General features: G+C 42.7%; 1 protein-coding gene across 3 annotated transcripts in view; it reads right to left on the reverse strand.

The window, feature by feature from the left end:
• Positions 1-17416, reverse strand: part of CHORDC1 (cysteine and histidine rich domain containing 1) — a 60963-nt gene extending 43547 nt beyond the window's left edge. The window contains exons 1-6 of one of the 3 annotated variants that reach the window (XR_004539904.1): positions 17148-17416; positions 14490-14539; positions 7369-7425; positions 5023-5183; positions 1182-1282; positions 485-543 (exon numbers count right to left, since the gene is read on the reverse strand). Coding sequence is in view for 2 of the 3 variants with exons in the window: in XM_033948981.1 (XP_033804872.1) it covers positions 485-543; positions 1182-1282; positions 5023-5183; positions 7369-7425; positions 14490-14539; positions 17148-17211 (492 nt within the window). In the remaining variant the exon portion in view is untranslated. Of the gene's footprint in view, positions 1-484; positions 544-1181; positions 1283-5022; positions 5184-5315; positions 5546-7368; positions 7426-14489; positions 14542-17147 lie in introns of those variants that run through there. The other 2 variants (XM_033948981.1, XM_033948982.1) reach the window with 2 other exon arrangements.
• Between the last annotated feature and the right edge of the window lie 229 nt (positions 17417-17645).

A 17645-nucleotide genomic window follows, 5' to 3' on the forward strand; every position in this document is an offset into this window, starting at 1 on the left:
CGCCTTGATGTGTGCCTTTGTGCCGAATTCGATTTGAGGCGCGTGGGGAAGTAGGAGACGAGTGCGACTGTTTCATTCAGCGGTTTCCTTATGCGCAGTAGAGTGTGCGGCAGTCTCCCCATCAGTAGGAGTCTGCGGCAGTTTAAACATTGCCTTTCTTCCACGACGCTGCGACCCTGAAACTACTGCAGACCACCATGAAAACTGGGTAAAAGGTAAAATGAAGGGAGAAGGGCTACTGCTGGACAGGGGGAGCAAGGAATGGGTGCTGCTGGACATGGAGGAGGTAAAAGGAAGGGATAAGGACTTCTGCTGGACAGGGGGAGCAGGCAAGGGGTGGTGGTGGACAGCCGAGGAAAGAGAGACAGAAAGAAAGACAGACACACACATCTATTCTAGCACCCATTAATATAACAGGCTTAAAGACTAGTTAACATATTGTATTACAAGAAAACTTCAAAATACAAAGACAAAAGTCACTTACTTTAGAACAACCTCCATTTTTACATAAAGTCCCAACCTTGATCTCATCATCATTTTCTGCTGCAAAAATCAATTTGCAAAAAGTCAATATGTGGTACTCTAGCAGATCAAATTAGACCAAACCTCCAAACTTGCCTACAACATGTAAAAAGTTAGAATTCTGTTCTAAGACTTGCTTCTGGAATGGAATCAATCCTACTTCAGGACAGGGAATTAGAAGGTGCTCTAAAATTTCGAAATTATTCCTTTTCAGAACATTGTTTGCAAGGTGGAGAACAAACACATGCATACACTAAAAAAAAACAACCCAAAACACTAGAGAGGCAGCTTTATTTAATTTTGCAATTAAGGAGAGACCTCAGCTTTGTGAAATGATAAAGTATTGCTTGTCAGTGATAGCAAGATTAAAGAGCTAAAGCATATTTAAAAAATTACAAAACCACTTCTCCATCTTAATAAGAATCAACTGTACAAAAAGTATATCATGTAAAATCTTTTCTGTGCTCGATGAACCTAATCAATCTTAAAAAATATACAATCCAAAATTTGGGGAGCCTAAGCAATAAAGCTGACAGATAAGTAAACAGTCAAGTCCATCCAGCATTTGAACTCTTTTTCAGATCCTCCAAGTTGGTTCCTTATTAGAAAGCATTTGAAGACGGGATTATGTGTGAAAATGAAAAAGTAATAACAAATACCTTTTTCTTTTTCATTTTCGGAGGGCAATTTCAGTCGTTCTAATGCTTGCTTCAGAGATGTTGAAATTTTTAACTGCAATCTTATCATTGGTTCATCTGGGCTATTTTAAAAAATATATTAGATAAAAAATGTAAAACATGTATAAAAATGCTTTTCACACATCCCTGCCAATGTCTTTCAAAGCGTATTATACATATAAAAATAAGACAAGACAAAATCATTAATCCCCCAAACTCTAACCCCCCCCCCCAAACACATACCCAAACAGGGAGAAAACCTTCACATAACTCATATGAAATGGATAACACTGTAGGGATGTTTAAAAAACTATCATGATTTGATTAAATACAAATTACTGTTTATACTCAAATATAAACAGATTTGAGGACAAAAAAAAAAGGCCCAAATAAATGCCACACAACACCCTCCCTCCCCCCCGCAGTGGGAGAGATGCCCACTCTCTCCCACTGCCAAGCAACCCCCCCTCACCCCCCCAGGATTGGAAGAGATGCCCGTTCTCTACTGCTTCCACACAACACCCCCCCACACCTGCAGTGGGAGAGATGCCCACTCTCTCCCGCTGCCAAGTGAAACCCTCGCCCCAGCAGCGGGAGAGATGCCCATTCTCTCCCACTGCCACACAACATTCCCCCCTGCCTCCGACCCCTCTCCCCTGCACCTTTAATTAGATGCCTACTCCCTCTGGCCTGATAGCCCGCCTCGTCAAAATGGGCCTTTCACTTCCCGATGCAACCTGGGATGTACCGGGGAGGGGCCTGAGGCTCTGATTGGTCCAGGTTGTTTAAGAACCCCCCCTGCTGTTGTGGTGTTTTTGCATTTTTTCTGCGCATGTGCCCATCGCTAACACCAGTGATGGGCATATGCAAATTTAGTGAGTCTTCGCTACTCTCCTCCAACCTCATTTCTAATGAGTTTTAATTCATAGTAAAGGTATCTATATTGGAGACTAGCACCGCTTAATTGATGCTAGGTATTCACAATGCCTCAGGCACAAGTTGGCTCTGTAAGCACCCGTTATTAGTGTCAGGGGCACATACTCCTACACTACCCAACAAATGAGATGGGTTGAAAAGCCAAACAAATAGCCCAAGCTCCAATAAAACTCTGGCTTCCAATAACAAACAAAAGGCGTGAAGTTATATATATGAGAGGAAAAAGGATCTCAGAAACCCACTCAGAAACCGATGAAATACTAAAAGATTTAAGTCCGAGACTTATCAGTTCCAGATTTCAATCACAGATCCTGTAAAAAAAACTTCTCATATTCTCAAACACCCCAATTTGTGTATATTAAAAAAAAAAGATTTTAGTATTTATTTTTCTTATTTACTTTTTTTCTGGAATATAATCAGATGCACATTGAATATAATCAGATGCAAAAAGCATTCTATTCATCCAAAATTAATACATCCAATAACAGTTCTAAAGGAATCAACACAAAAGAACTGTTCAACTTGGTTATAAATTTATTTGACACCACACGCCACACTCAATCCATGCATAATACTAAGCCACCTTCAGCAAACGATCTAGCTCAACATTTTAATTCAAAGATTATAAACCTAAGAAACAACTGTTCGACAAACAACATATGTGCACAACAAATAGCCAACATACAAGAAAATGAAATACCAGTGAATATGATTTGGAATTCCTTTCAAGATCTAGAATGGAATAATTACATCAAACTATATAACAAGTACACTAAATCACACTGCATTCTTAATCCCTGTCCTCCTGACATTTTGAAAGCAGCCCCATTAAACATTAAACTAACATTGTGGAACTATCTGACCAATAATTTTAAAACTGGAAAATTTCCAATAACGGTCAAATTATAATTACCCCAATTCCAAAAAATCGTAAACAATCCTTAGCATTGGTAACTAACTATAGATCAGTAGCATCCATCCCACTCTTTGTAAAAATCATGGAAGGTTTGGTACATACCCAATTGATGGAATACCTTGATCAGTTCTCTCTTTTACATGAAACCCAATCTGGCTTCAGACCTCTGTTTACCACCAAAACAGTGATAGCAGCGATCCTGGATTACTTACGCTCCCTATTCAGCAAGGGCCATAACGCCCTGAGCATGCAATTTGACATGAGTTCAGCCTTTGACCTAGTCGATCACGAGAAATTGTTACAATTCTTAGACGCAATTGGCATCAGAGGCGAGGTTCTAAACTGGTTCCAAGGTTTCCTTATGTCTCGCACCTATCAAGTACGTTTCAATTCCAACCTCTCTAATACCTGTAGAAACCCATCTGGCATTCCACAGGGGTCACCACTATCCCCACTGCTCTTCAATGTTTACATGTCATCACTAGGCGCACAGATGGCCCAGTGAGGTATAAAAGTATTCAGTTACGCAGACGACTTTACAATCATTATCCCGTTCACCACTTCTCTCTCTGAAGCTACCCCCATGGCTACAGAAGTACTAAACTTGATGGAACAATGGACAACAGAATTCAGACTGAAGCTCAATCCAGAAAAACTAAATTCTTCGTGACCTCGCCACATCTACTTGTCACCACAACACCACTATGCATCAACAAACTCAGCTACCCTATTCAACCTACAATGAAGGCTCTGGGGATAATACTGGACCAAGGCCTAACCATGAAAGACCAAGTGAGCTCCCTAGTCAGAAAGGGTTTTTTTACTCTCTGGAAGCTTAGGTCTATTAGAGCATACTTTAACGCTTCATCATTCAGAATTCTTGTACAATCCCTAATACTAAGCCATCTCGATTATTGTAACATCGCCCATCTGGCAATCTCCCAGAAGAACATGCAGAGACTGCAACTGGTGCAGAATGCGGCGGTCAGGTTGATCCTTGGGTTGAAGAAATCAGATCACATAACCACTTCCTACCGACTCCTGCACTGGCTGCCAGTGGAGGCACGTGCGAAGTTCAAGCTGGGATGCTTTTGCTTTAAGGTACTAACCGGTTTAGCCCCTCAATATATAAATGACCTCTTCCACTTCTCAACCAATAGACACAAGAGAGGTACGCACCCGAAGTTCATCTCCCCACCGTTAGAGGATGTAAATTTAAAAGACACCATTAACATCTTCTCTCTTACCAGACGGCATTATGGGGCAAAGACTTGGAAAAACTAATTATAAACGCAAATAACTATGGTGAATTTAGGAAACACCTAAAGACATACCTGTTCTTGAAATACCTAGGTAGCGAATCTGCACAATCTCTCCCACCCCAATCCCACCCATCACAACTGTTCCCTTAAACTGCTAGCCACTATTCTTCAACTATGCAAGTTCAACTCTATTTGTAGCATTGTAAACCGCACAGAACTTCACGGTCCTGCGGTATATAAACTGTTATTATTATTATATAGAAATGGCTGACTTGAAATATAAGAGCCTTCAAACTTATCTTAAAGTATTTTCAACAGTCCAATCCTGACGGTATCCATTTTGCCAAACATAAATTGGCTTCTTCTGGGGATATACAGGACTGCAATAAACAGGACTGGCTCATCAGATGCCATTGAAGGGATCTCTAAATTTTTGAGCTGACACGATAAAAATTTTTAGTATTTCATCAGTTCTGAGTAGGTTTCTGAGATCCTTTTTCCTCTCATATATAACTTAATGCCTTTTATTTGTTATTGGAAGCCAGAGTTTTATTGGAGCACATACTCCTACAACCTGTTATACCATGGGTTTGAGCCTAGACATATGTTCTCTGCCTCCATATAATGGTTGGAAGTCTATAACCTGCACATCTGGACTGGTCTATCAGATGATGAAATAATTGAAATGCATTCAGTATTATATACATACCTTGGTCTTTTAATTGTTTCCACAGGTTTTGGTGCCTGAATTATATGTTCCTCAAATTTAGGTTTCAAGTCTGCTAGCTCTGTTTTGTCAGATGTAGTCTTCACGTCTGGTTTTACTGGTTCAGGTGGTTTTTCATTACTATGCTTTCCCTTGGTACAGCCCTGCCAAGACAAGAATCGCTTTTTATACAGTAACTTATGCATGTATCTAGCAGGATTCATTTACAGTAGCTGTAGGCTACAAGTAATTAACCTGAACGTATGTACAAAATAGATTGCAACAAAGTTACTTACCTGTACCAGGTGTGAGACTATATATCCTGCTGCTATCCTCAGAAAACATGTGAGGCAGGATACTATATTCTCACATGTAGGTGAAATCATTCAATGGAACTCTGTGTGGGAAATGTTCTCCAGCTTTAGTAAAGCTCGTTAGAGCATTGCATCAAGCATGCACGTTGACTCCCCACCTGCCGCTGTCAGGCAGCATCTCGCCAGCCAAGTTTCTAGCTAACAAAACTGAACTAGGGGAGAAGGGAGATCATGTGAGAATGTGTACCCTGCTGACCTTCGAAAATGTCTGCTATAGATAACTGTTTTCTCCGAGGAGAAGCATGATACTACAGTTATGTGAAAAGGAACTTACCCCCTTTCGATTTCCCCCATTATTGCATATAATCACATTAAATGGTTATATTGGATATATTGCATATATCACATTAAATGTAATATTAGACAATAAGAAACCAAATAAAACACAGAGTTATTAAATTATTACTTAATTTAAGGAACTAAATCCACCAACAACTGGCTGAAAACTAAGAAATGGAGAGTGCTGGAGTGGCCGATCTTAATCCCATTGAGATGCTGTTGGGTGATTTCAAACAGGATGTACATGTAAGAAACCCCTAAAACATCTCACAGCTGAAAGAATTCTGCATTGAGGAGTGGGCCAGACTTTTCTCAGACTGATATCAGAGACTGGTAAATGACTACAAGAAGTGTCTCACTGCAGTTATTTCAGCTAAAGGGGGTAACATTAGCTATTAGGGTATCCTAATTTACTCCTCAGTTAGAATGCACATTTTTGTGGATATCTTTTGTTTCATGGGTAAATCAAGGAAAAGTTTTGTTGTTTACCTGCAATTACATCACTTTCTTTTACAGAGATACATTTTTTTTAAAAACTTTTAACATCGATATGTTCTGTCTATTGTATGTTAAAATGTACAACGCTGCGTATGCCTTTCAGTGCTTTAGAAATAATAAATAGTAGTAAATAAATTTCTTGGAATTCCTCAAACCCTAATACCACCAGATCCTCTCACAAATTTAAAACTATCCTTCCCCTCGCTAAAAAGCATTTCCCACACAGGAAAGCTAGGGACCTCCCTCCACTTCAAAATCACTGAGCTCTGGAACAACCTTACCTCCCCTCTTCGGAACTTGAGCTCCCTCCAAGTTTTCCGCAAACATCTGAAAACCTGGCTTTTCTCAAAAAATGTAAGTCTCCCTCCAACTTAGGAATCAAGGAAACTCTTATATCTTGGCATCCCAAGTCCTCTAAATTTTCTTCACACTTCTACCTCTAACCCTCTGTTGTAGTTCCTTCCTATTTCTCCTACTGTAAACCGCGTCGAGCTCTACGAACGTGGAGATGATGCGGTATACAAACCTAAGGATTAGATTAGATTAGTAGTAAAGGCGTACGCAGCGCTGTACATTTTGACATTTACAGGCGGTTCCTGCTTGAAAGAGCTTATAATCTAACTTGGACAGACATGATATATAAGGTAAATGTATAATGAAGGGAAAAGGTAAAGGAATAAACTTGATATACCACTTTTCTGTGGTTACAAAGTGGTTTACATATTATTTACAGGCACTTATTTTGTACCTGGGACAATGGAGAGTTAAGTGACTTGTCCAGTACAGTGGGAATCAAACCCGATTCCCTAGGTTCTCAGGCAGCTAAGCTAACCACTAGGCTACTCCTCCACTCTGTAGTTGCAGTTAGGGACAGCAGTTATGCCACTGAGGGCCATTTTGGCGCTATTTGGAATTCCATACTGGCATCTTCCCAGTACAGATGGGAATAGCTTTTGAGTCTTTTGATAAGCCAGCAAAAATTAAAGCTCATATACATGCTAATGAGAACTTTATGAAGCTAACAAAATGAGATGGCAGCTGCAAGGGGGTTTTCAGCTCTTAACCCCCACAGCAAAAATTAAAACAGCAAACATAACTGCCCAGTTAAGTAGTCACTCCTCCTGTCCACAAAAAATGAACCAAGGCAGAATTTCTCTACAAATATAGAGCAGGCAATCTGTGAAACACACACACTTACCACAATGCTTAAGAAATCAGAAAAATCTGTTGTTCTTCTCTTACAACATGACCAGCCCTACAAAAAAAAAAAGTAAAGGTTATGTCAAGTAGTAGCCCATTATCTTCCTCTATACAGAAGCAAGAAATGAAAAACAGCTGACAAAAAACTGCTTTTTTCAGATTCAGCAATAAAACAACACAAAACTGTCTGAAAGCTTTTGGCCAAAACTCACCACCTGGTTTCAGACAAAACTGAAAACTCTGGGTTGGTAGCAAGAATGTGAACCAGGTGCAGGAGCTTGCCAGAGCTTGCAGTCTGCATTTCCTCTGTTAAATCCACACTATCCAAGCCTATATGTGAACATTTTTTGTCCCTTCCCCCAGACTTCTCTGTTTGGGCTTCCACTGACCCCCTATAGTGCTTCTTTGAAGTTACTCATTCTTGGTGAGGTGAGATTCCACTGCTTGTCTCTTGACTTTTCTCCGGCATTATCAAAACCACCATCTCTTCTTATAATACGTCCATCGCTCTTGTTGTCAAAGCTGATGGCATTCCCCGTTTCGTCCTAGATTTTAGGGCTGTTAGTGTTTTGGTAATTCTCATTGCACTTATGTTTCTTCCACCATTCCACCGGCAGCCAATGATTTTTTTTTCTGTCATTGTCCTAAAGAATGTTTTATTTTAGTCCCTGTTGGTGAGGCTTTTCAGCTCTTTTTTTTGCCTTCACCTTTAAGCAACAGTATACCTAGTGTGGAATGTCCTTCGGCCTATTCTACAAGTCATGCACTGCCCCTCATGGTCCTATCCTTATTTTGTACAACTTTTTGTGTTCCATAATTCAGGAGACCTGTCAGGCTGATAGTTTGCACCTTTTATAATGGTTGTCTGTGTGTGGTCACAAGGTGTCATGAAATAAACTGCACTGGTGTACATCTGAAGTGAAATACCTGGGTTTTGTCCTGTCTCATGGTCAGAGGAAAATCTGCACTTTCTGCATTGCTGCTGTTCTGGGTCTGCCCCACCCAGCTACCAAGAAAGACATGCTTACTTTTCTTGCTATGATTGGTCAACTGCCGCCAATGGATCTCTGCTTGTTCCTTCTATGACCAGATTTTGAGACAGACCTTGGTTTCTGAAATGACTGCTCTTATCAGATGGACTTATGAAATGTGCTTTGGTTTCTAGCTCAAGTTTGGGTTCTCCTGCTTATGCCCACATGTTTTATCTCTTTGTTTGGGACTATTGTAACACCATGAAGGGAGAACATGGCGGTAAGTTATGCTCTGTTGCCTTTTTTTCTATCGTCACTCCTGTTCAAGAAAGCCCTGGCTGCTTGTGCTATGGTGGTAGAGATGGTTACTTCTCTGACCCTAGGTCACCCCATTACCCTTCATACTTTTCACGACGTACAAGCCCTTCTTTTAAATGGGCTTTTGGGTCTCACGGGTGAACAGGATTCTCTTCCTCTCTTTTTTCACAGCTTCAGTCCTTTGTTACCCCCCCCTCTGAATTTGATGCCTGGCGTTTGGCAGGTGCCCAAAGCCGCCCTTTTGGACGGACTTTGGTGCACAGAGGGGAAACCCTGGATACCAGCTGCTAGCTCTCCCTTATTCATTGCCCAATATCATGGTATTGGTTATCGTAGTGCTCGCTCGACATTTTAACTTCTTGCTAGTGATATTTTCATTCTTGACCTTTTGCTCCTTGATACAGATATATATAGCTCAATAATTACAGCTGGCACGGTTGTGAATTGAAAATAAATTGGAAAATACAATTCCTTTCTATTGTTTTAGCTGAAATTAGGATGTTGCTAATTTAAAATGTTTTTTCCGGATTTATACATAGCCATCCCAGATCCGTTTTGGCACAGATATTTCTAATGTTTTCCACAAGTCCTCTTTATCACTGCAGAGATAGAGACGCTCCAAAGAGACATTAGCTTTATGCCTTTTTCCAAATATGAGATAGTTATGATATACATTATTTGTAGTTTTGGTTTTTTTATATCAATGTGTTTATTTGCAGAGTTAAATTCAGCCCTGTACACTTGACAGATGGAGTAATAGCTCCACGCTTAAAACTTTTTGTTTTGTCTGTGTCATGTCTACTTGTTTTAGTTTAGTGGGTACCCCAGGATACATAATATTGGCCATTTCTAGAGCTCTTTTTCAACTTCTTACTAGCCTAACTGCGCAATGTTCTTTTACTTATAGCTTTTATATTCTGAATATAGTTTAGTTAGGGGTTATATGTTTAAGAAAAAGCTTTACTTTATACAGCGTTTATTTCGTGGTGTTCCCTACATATGATCCATTCAGTATACATTTCTGAATACATTCAGTACATCAGTATGGTCTCTTTGAGGTGCATAATAGTTATATGCAGCACGCAAAAACATATCTTTTTGGATTGTTCAATTAAGAACCTTAAGTAACTGAGTATTGTCTCTCTTTTGCCATAGCTATATCAAGTAAATGAATTGGTATTGTTACATGTTGCCACATTCAGTACAGGCAACATGGTTTCTCTTGTTTTCTATCTCTTATTTGGATCACATTGGAGTACAGCTGCTGAATGATATTTGGAATGCTTTTCAAGCATTTCTTTTCAAGTATCTCTTTCTGTATGCACAGACATCTGGCTGCTCTCCCTTTGAGATTCTCACGGGATGACCTTTCCCCACCCCATGGGTAGATTTTCCCTTGATACAGGAGGAATACGTCCAAAACCTAATTGAAATATTAGGGCTTGTTCAAAGAAACGTGTCTTGCACTTCTCCTTTCTCTCCACAGATTCCTACCCATTTTTTCCAGCCTGGTGATTATCCAGCAGCTTTCCAAGGATCGGAAGCAGACGGATTTACCCTTTGGCCTTCCCACTACTGTGATCGCTGTGACCAGGCCCGCTGCACTCACTGAGGAGTTTCCTGTTTGGATCCACACAAGTCGCTTGAAGAGGGTTAACCAAAAACCCCAGAAGCAAGTCTTCCCTGCACAGATTTCACCTCCTCCAGTGGAACAACATGATGATCTCATTGCAGCATTCTACCAACTTTATCATTCTCTTACTGGCACCGCTGCTGCTAGTTTTTCTCCCTGTATGGATCATTTCTAACTGGGTCTACAGGGATGATGTGTTCTGGGTCCACGACACTTTCTGCCTATACCCATCTGTAAATGACACTTCTGCTGTAAACAGCACCCCCGGCACCTCTTTGCGAACACGACGTCAAGCTGGACTACTCCCTCGCAAAGGCTGTCCTTCAATTGGAATCCAGAAAAGACCGACAGTATGCTACCCTTTGGTATAATTCCAGCAGTGTGCAAGTTGCCACCTTCTCCTTTGAGTATTGTGACATTGTGGACTGTTCATCAATTGATATCCCAAGGCTGTGCCATTAGTCCTCAGAGATTCCTAAAACTAAAGACATATATATATATATGTTACTGACTCACGTTGGGGGGATAAGTGTGCATTCTGGGGAGTGGTATGGTGGAATATTGATACTGATTGGGTTTATAAACTAGAAAATACTCTGAAAAACAGTGGACCAAAATGGTAAATCACTGCTTACTTGTATGACCCTTCATAAGGTTGGACACTGTTATAGGAAAAGTGTTCCTGCACAAATTATTAAGCTTTCTCTTACTATTGACAACCCTAGACCTACTGATGAAGGTATGTACATTATGGACATGTGGTTTAAGGGTGGGTCTAGCTATCCGACCCATCAGTTTTCTTACGGGATCTATATACCTCCACTCATCCTCTCCCGCCATTTTGTGGGGGCCCCAAAAAATACTAACCCACTGGCCCCTACATTCAATAAACTTACTGACATGATGGCTATTGCCAATCCCACTTTTGAAGATATTGTGGCTGTTGAGGTAGGGTTTTCAGAACGTAACCTTTGGTTAGAATGGATGAAATTCACTGCTGATCAACATAATAAGAGTAATTGTTACATATGTGCTCAAGCTAGACCCCATCTAGGAACCGTACCTCTGGACCTCCCTCCTTGTATCCAACCATGCTTTTTTGGGTTATTTACCAATATCTCCTCTAATTTTACCTATCCCCTTTGTGCACTGCAGTGTTCTAAAATACCCTTTGTTGTCAGGACAGCAAAAGCTTGATATTGCCGTTATCATCTATAAGGGCAATTACACATGTCATGTTTCTAATCTGACACATGGTAGTTTTGTAGGTAATTTACCCCCAGGTTATTGTTCTGTCTTGGCTCATAGGTATGCCCCATTGTTGCTGCATCAGATTTGATATTTACTGGCTTTATGGAGACTTTTGGCTCCGTGTTAAGCTACCCAGTCAGTGGATAGGCCAGTGCACTTTAGTTAAGGTTACCATGCTCCTGCATATTTTTCTGAAAGGCATCCTTCCTATTCACATGGTTTTTCCTTTTATTTGTCTTGATATAAATCTGATCACATGTGTACATAGATGCTATAGGGGTCCCAAGAGGGGTCCCAGATGAATTTAAGGCCCGAGCTCAGGTTAAGGCTCCTTATTCCCTTTATTACTATTAATAAGAATGTTGATCGGATTAATTAAAATTATTATAATCAGCAACGCTTTGTGAACTATTCTAGGGACGCCTTGCAAGATATTACTGATCAATTAGGCTCCACTTCTCAGATGGTTTTCAAAATCGTGTGGCCCTAGATAGGATTCTAGCTGGAAAAATTATTCCCAGTATTTTATGCTGTTGTACTTTTCTTTCTGGCAATATAGGTCCTACTATGGACATTCAGAAATTAGCAGACCTCTTTGCTGAGTTCAAATGTAACTCTGATTTATCTAATTCTTGGGATCAGCACTTTAGTTGAATGCAGGGTTGGGTAAAAGACCTTTTTATTGTTATAATCTCTTATTATTTGCACTCTTGTCTTGACTGCTCATGTACTGTGTTATTCGTATTACAGCTCCTAAAAAACCCCTCCTTGAGAGACATATCTAGAGTATCACTCCCTTCCAGTTCATGCTGTGTATTTATGACGTCATTTTCATGACGTAAGAGGGGATTGAAGGGACACGTATCAAGTCCTTAGGCCTTGTTTTAGGCTGTAATACCAGACCCTGTTTGTCTTTCCCTTTTTGAAAATACTACAAGGACATGTATGTTTAAACAGAGATGCTGTGAAGTGAATTCAATTGTTTTGCTAAGCCGTATTTACAGACAGATTTAGATTAGAAGCTCTGCTGGTTAAGGCTTTTTCTGACCCTCTGTAGACTTCAATCTCCAGATAGAAAAAATGCTGATGTGTTTAAAGTTTCATGTGACCTGTGTCCATATATGGTTTATGTTTACGTCACATGCTGACACATGCTGACAAACCTGATTCATATAAAGATGTGAAACTCATAATAAAATTTGGACATGTTTTGGAAGATGATTTCTGGTCTTTAAGATATGTCCCCAGGTACCTGACTTACAAATGACAGAGACAGAGAAAGTATGGGGCAGGAATTGGGACCTAAATCCTTTTCACACTGCACAGTAAAAAAACATTTTGTATTTTTCTCCAAGGGGGCGTGTTTGGGGTGAAGAGTAGAGAGCTGCACGGGAACGTGGACGACGTGAATCCCGCAGGTTCCCCCTTCGGGTCACGGGGATCCCGTGGGGACGCCCCTAGGTTTTTCGATTCGATTTGCTTTTCCAACTCAATCGAGCATTTTTTTTAAACATCCTGGAAGGTTTATTTTGTAGTCCTTCCACACCCCCCCCCACCAACCCTCTTTGCCCTCTCCAACCCCACGCCGGTGCTGTGGTGTAAACAAAATAAACAAAAAAATACTCATGCTCGTTGTCTAACACCAGCTCTGGCAATCTGACATATTCTAATCACAAAACAGAAAATACAATTATTTTTTCTACCTTCTACTGCCTTATCCAATATTTGTTTCTTTCCCACTGTCTATCCTTTCTCTGTCTTGTGCCCTGGGTCAAACCTCTCTATTCCCCTCCCTGCGCAGCATCTCTCCTTTCCTCCTCTCCATTATCATCTGCAACATTTCTTTCTCTCTCCCCATGCATCATCTCTCCCACCTTCCACCCTATGTCCAACATTTCTCCCTGTCTCTTCTCCAAACCTGTCTCCCTCCCCTCCAACATATGAAGGATTTCTCCCTCTCGCCCCTTGCTAACTGTTTTATCTCTCCCTTCCTCTCCTCCACCCCAACAATTCTTGCTCTCCACTCCCCCCATGTGCATCTTTCCTCCCCTCCCATCCCCCTGAGCAGCAGCTTTCCTCCCCTCCCACTCATCCCCCTGTGCAGTAGTTTTCCATCCCCTCTCTCTCCCATACCCCTGTGCAGAAACACCCCACTAACCCTCTCACCATGAGACCTGACATACCTCCAATGCTACCTAAAATAGCAGGAGCAGGAGTGGTCTGAACGGCCTGCTTCATGGCCTGCCCACGCTAGAGCTTCCCTCTACTGCATCACTAATGACATCATCAGTGATGCGGCAAAGGGAAGCCCCGGTGGGGTAGGTCACAAAGCAGCCTGTTCAGAGCGCCGCCGCTGTTGCTGTTTTAGGAGGCCTCAGTGGTATGTCAGGTCTCACCGGGGTGGGGGGGCCACTGAATCGGCGAGTCCAATTTTCTCAGACAATGAATCGATTCCCCAAAGTGAATTGGTGAATCGGGCAGCACTAGTGCAGGATTAGCATCTGGGCCCTTATCGCCTATAAAATGGGTTCTGGTAAGAGCTCACACAGTAACTTCCTTTAATGGCCACATGCCAATGGCAGCAATGCATGGCCATTAATTCGGAAAATGGGAAAGAGCTATTTTCCAGTTGCGGCAAAGTGGCTTTAATACATATTTATTGGTTAGCATATGCTTATGTTATATCAGTAATTTGATTGGAATATCTGGAGCAGAGTTCTTTGGGGTCCTTTTTACTAATGCTAAGGCAAAAGTGGCCTTAGTGCGCAGGAAACTGCATAAGTGGTGCATTATTCACTACATGTACACATAAAACATCTCATTTTGAAAGAACAAAATTACTGTAACAGATGGGTAAAATATCTACTTCAACTTTCTGAAAAGTTTTAAATCTAGTCAAAGATCTGCACAATGGGTTGTCTCTCTCCAAGTATATCCAATACACACCTTTAATGCATCATGGAAAACTGGTACACCTGGATGATAGGTGCAGGCATCTGGAAAAAAAATATAAATTAATCAGCAAGTTATTTACTTTGAAAAATTATATAAAAAATAGCCGCAACCATGAGTGCACACCATTCAGTACAAGATAGCAAAGATACCTGTAGCAGGTGTTCTCTGGTGTCAGCAAGCAGATATTCTTTCATGTGGGTGACATCATCCACAGAACCCAGTATGAACACTATCAATTGCACTGTCACCTTTTATCTTTAGGCAGTGCCCAAAGCATGCATGTGCCGGTACCTTTCTGCCCGACATCACCTCATAGGACCATCAGTTCAGAAACAAAGCTAAGAAGCCAACTAGGGGAGGAGGATGGGTTGTAAGAATATATGCCTGCTCTCCTTGGAGAGCACCTGCTACAGACAAATACACTTCCCCCTCCGAATCCACGGTTTCAGCATCTGCGAATTTGGTAATTTGCAATTTTAAAACAACAACAAAAAAAACATTTTAATTTTTCAGGCTATTTTAAGCCCCCCTTTAAGCCTTACCTGGTGGTCTAGCAGGTTTTTGGGGCAGGAGCGATCTTCCCACGCTCCTGCCCCGTGCAGATCGCTCATAGGAAATGGCTCAAGAGACTACGGGAGCTCAAGGCAGCCATTTCCTGTGAGCGATCTGCACGGGACAGGAGCATGGGAAGATTGCTCCTGCCCCAAAAATCCGCTAGATCACCAGGTAAGGATTAAGGGGGGCTTACAGGGCTTAAAATAGCTGGGGGGAAGCAGGGGTTAGGGGCAGAACCAGCCCGAATATTATTTGCGGTTTTTTTATATTTGCGGGCCAACTCTCAGTGGATACAGAGGGAGAAGTGTACCTTTGCTTTCTGGGCCAGCCTGGACCCCCTTCTCCGGATGCACCAGGGAGGGGCCTTAACAAGCTAGGCCAATCAGATCCTTAGACCCCCTCCCCAGGGAAGGGCCACCATCTTGAAGATGCAGGCCTGCTGGTCAGAGGGAGTAGGCATTCCTCTAGTCAGCCATCACTAACACGGGGGAGGGGGCCTGCTGATCTTCGATTTGTTGGAGGGGGGTTGCATTTATTTTGCGTATGTGCCAGTCGCCATCACCAATGAAGGGCCCATACAAATTTAGCGAACCTTCGCTACTCTCTGCCAACGTCATTTGCATGCATAGCTTTTAGAGAATGGCTCGCTTTTTAAAATCGCTACAATAATGACAGCCCCCTGTTGGTTTTTTGAGAATCTAAACTAAACTAAACTAAACCTTGGGTTTATATACCGCACCATCTCCACGAATGCGGAGCTCGGCACAGTTTACAGGAAGAAAGATGAGAGAGGAACTACAGTGGAGAGATTAAAGAGTTAGGTGTAAAGGGGGAAGGTGAGAGGCCTAAGAGGGGGGAAGTGTTACAGTTTTGAGAATAGCCAGGTTTTTAGGTGTTTGCGGAAGAGTTGGAGGGAGCTTGAGGTTCGGAGAGGGGAGGTGAGGTTATTCCAGATCTCAGTGATTCTAAAGGGGAGGGATGACCCAAGTTTGCCTACATGGAAATACCTTTTATGGAAGGGAAGGATAGTTTAAAAATTTGGGAGGATCTGGAGGAAGTAGGGGTTGGGGAGTTCCAGGATAGAGGGATAACGGCAGGAAGGATGCCATGTAGGATCTTGTAGGCCAGACACGCACATTTGAAGTGGATCCTGGGGATTACTGGGAGCCAATGGAGCTTAGACAGGATTGGTGAGACGTGATCAAATTTGCTTTTCGCGAAAACAAGCTTAGCTGCGGCGTTCTGAATCCGCTGAAGTCTGTGGAGGCTTTTCTTGGTTAGGCTGAGGTAGATAGAATTGCAATAATCCAATCTGGAGAGGATGATGGATTGTACTAGGACTGCGAAGTGTTTTTGGTGAAAATAGGGTCTGACTTTCCTTAGCATGTGAAGGCTGAAGAAGCATTTCTTCACCGGGGATTGGAGATGTTCGTTGAAGGATAGAGAAGAGTCTAAGGTGACACCCAGAACTTTGCTTGAGAACTCGAGCTGTAATGGGGGGCCGGTGGACAATGGGATGGAGGAATCTAGCCCTCCAGCCGCTAATAAGTGCCAGCCCAGAATCCCCCCAGCATCGCTTCATCAGCACAGTGTTCTTCTTATGCAACGGTATTTAACAGCGCCCCTTTACCATTCTTTAGTAACACTAACCCTATAAGGCAGGGGTGTCAAAGTCCCTCCTCCAGGGCTGCAACCCAGTCGGGTTTTCAGCATTTCCCCAATGAATATGCATGAGATCTATTTGCATGCACTGCTTTCACTGTATGCTAATAGATCTCATGCATATACATTGGGGAAATCCTGAAAACCAGACTGGATTGAGGCCCTCGAGGAGGGACTTTGACACCCCTGCCATAAGATGCATCACGGGCATATCCATAGGCTGGATCACAGCAACTCCACTCCCGAAAAAGCCCAGTAGATAAGGAGAGAAAGGACCCAGTCCCGGCCACTCCTGATGCCCTCAAGAATCTGGCCACCTGATTGGCCCTCCCAACGAAAGACCCTTACAACTGCACAACGCTCTTTATAACGCGGGGCTTCCTGCGCCTATAACGCCCCCACCCCACCCCACCCCCCTTCTCAGATGCTCACCGTCCGCATTGGCGTCCGGATCGAAGCGCTGCCCGCAGCCCTTGTTATAGCACAGCAGCGACATGGTGGAAGAGAGCGCGAATGGCCCGAGCACGGCGAAGCCACCTACGGAAGACGCGAGACTCTCCGCCCCGAGAAAGAAGGGGGGGGGGGGGGGTCGGTCGGCTGGCGCTGGCTCTTCCGGAGACCGCCGGCGGCCTTTCGGGAACCTTCGCGAAGGTTCCCCTCGCGCGCGCCTGCGTCATCGAACGGCGCGAGACGCGAATGGGAGAGCGGGGGGGGGGGGGGGGGGGAGGGAAGCGCGAGTTACCTTGGCGACGGGAAGGCTCGAGACTTGAGCTTCCCGCCCCGGTTGCTCGCGGAAATTAAGGTGTTGCTTCTCGAGTCGGTTGTTATCTATCAAGTAGCGAATCTGGGCAGTTTTATTTCAAGTGTGTGCGCTTAAGCGAACTTTCACGCTCCCTCCCTCTCAAATTTTAGGCCTTTTATCTGACACCC

This window comes from Geotrypetes seraphini, chromosome 6 (assembly GCF_902459505.1).
Source record: "Geotrypetes seraphini chromosome 6, aGeoSer1.1, whole genome shotgun sequence".
Classification (NCBI taxonomy): domain Eukaryota; kingdom Metazoa; phylum Chordata; class Amphibia; order Gymnophiona; family Dermophiidae; genus Geotrypetes; species Geotrypetes seraphini.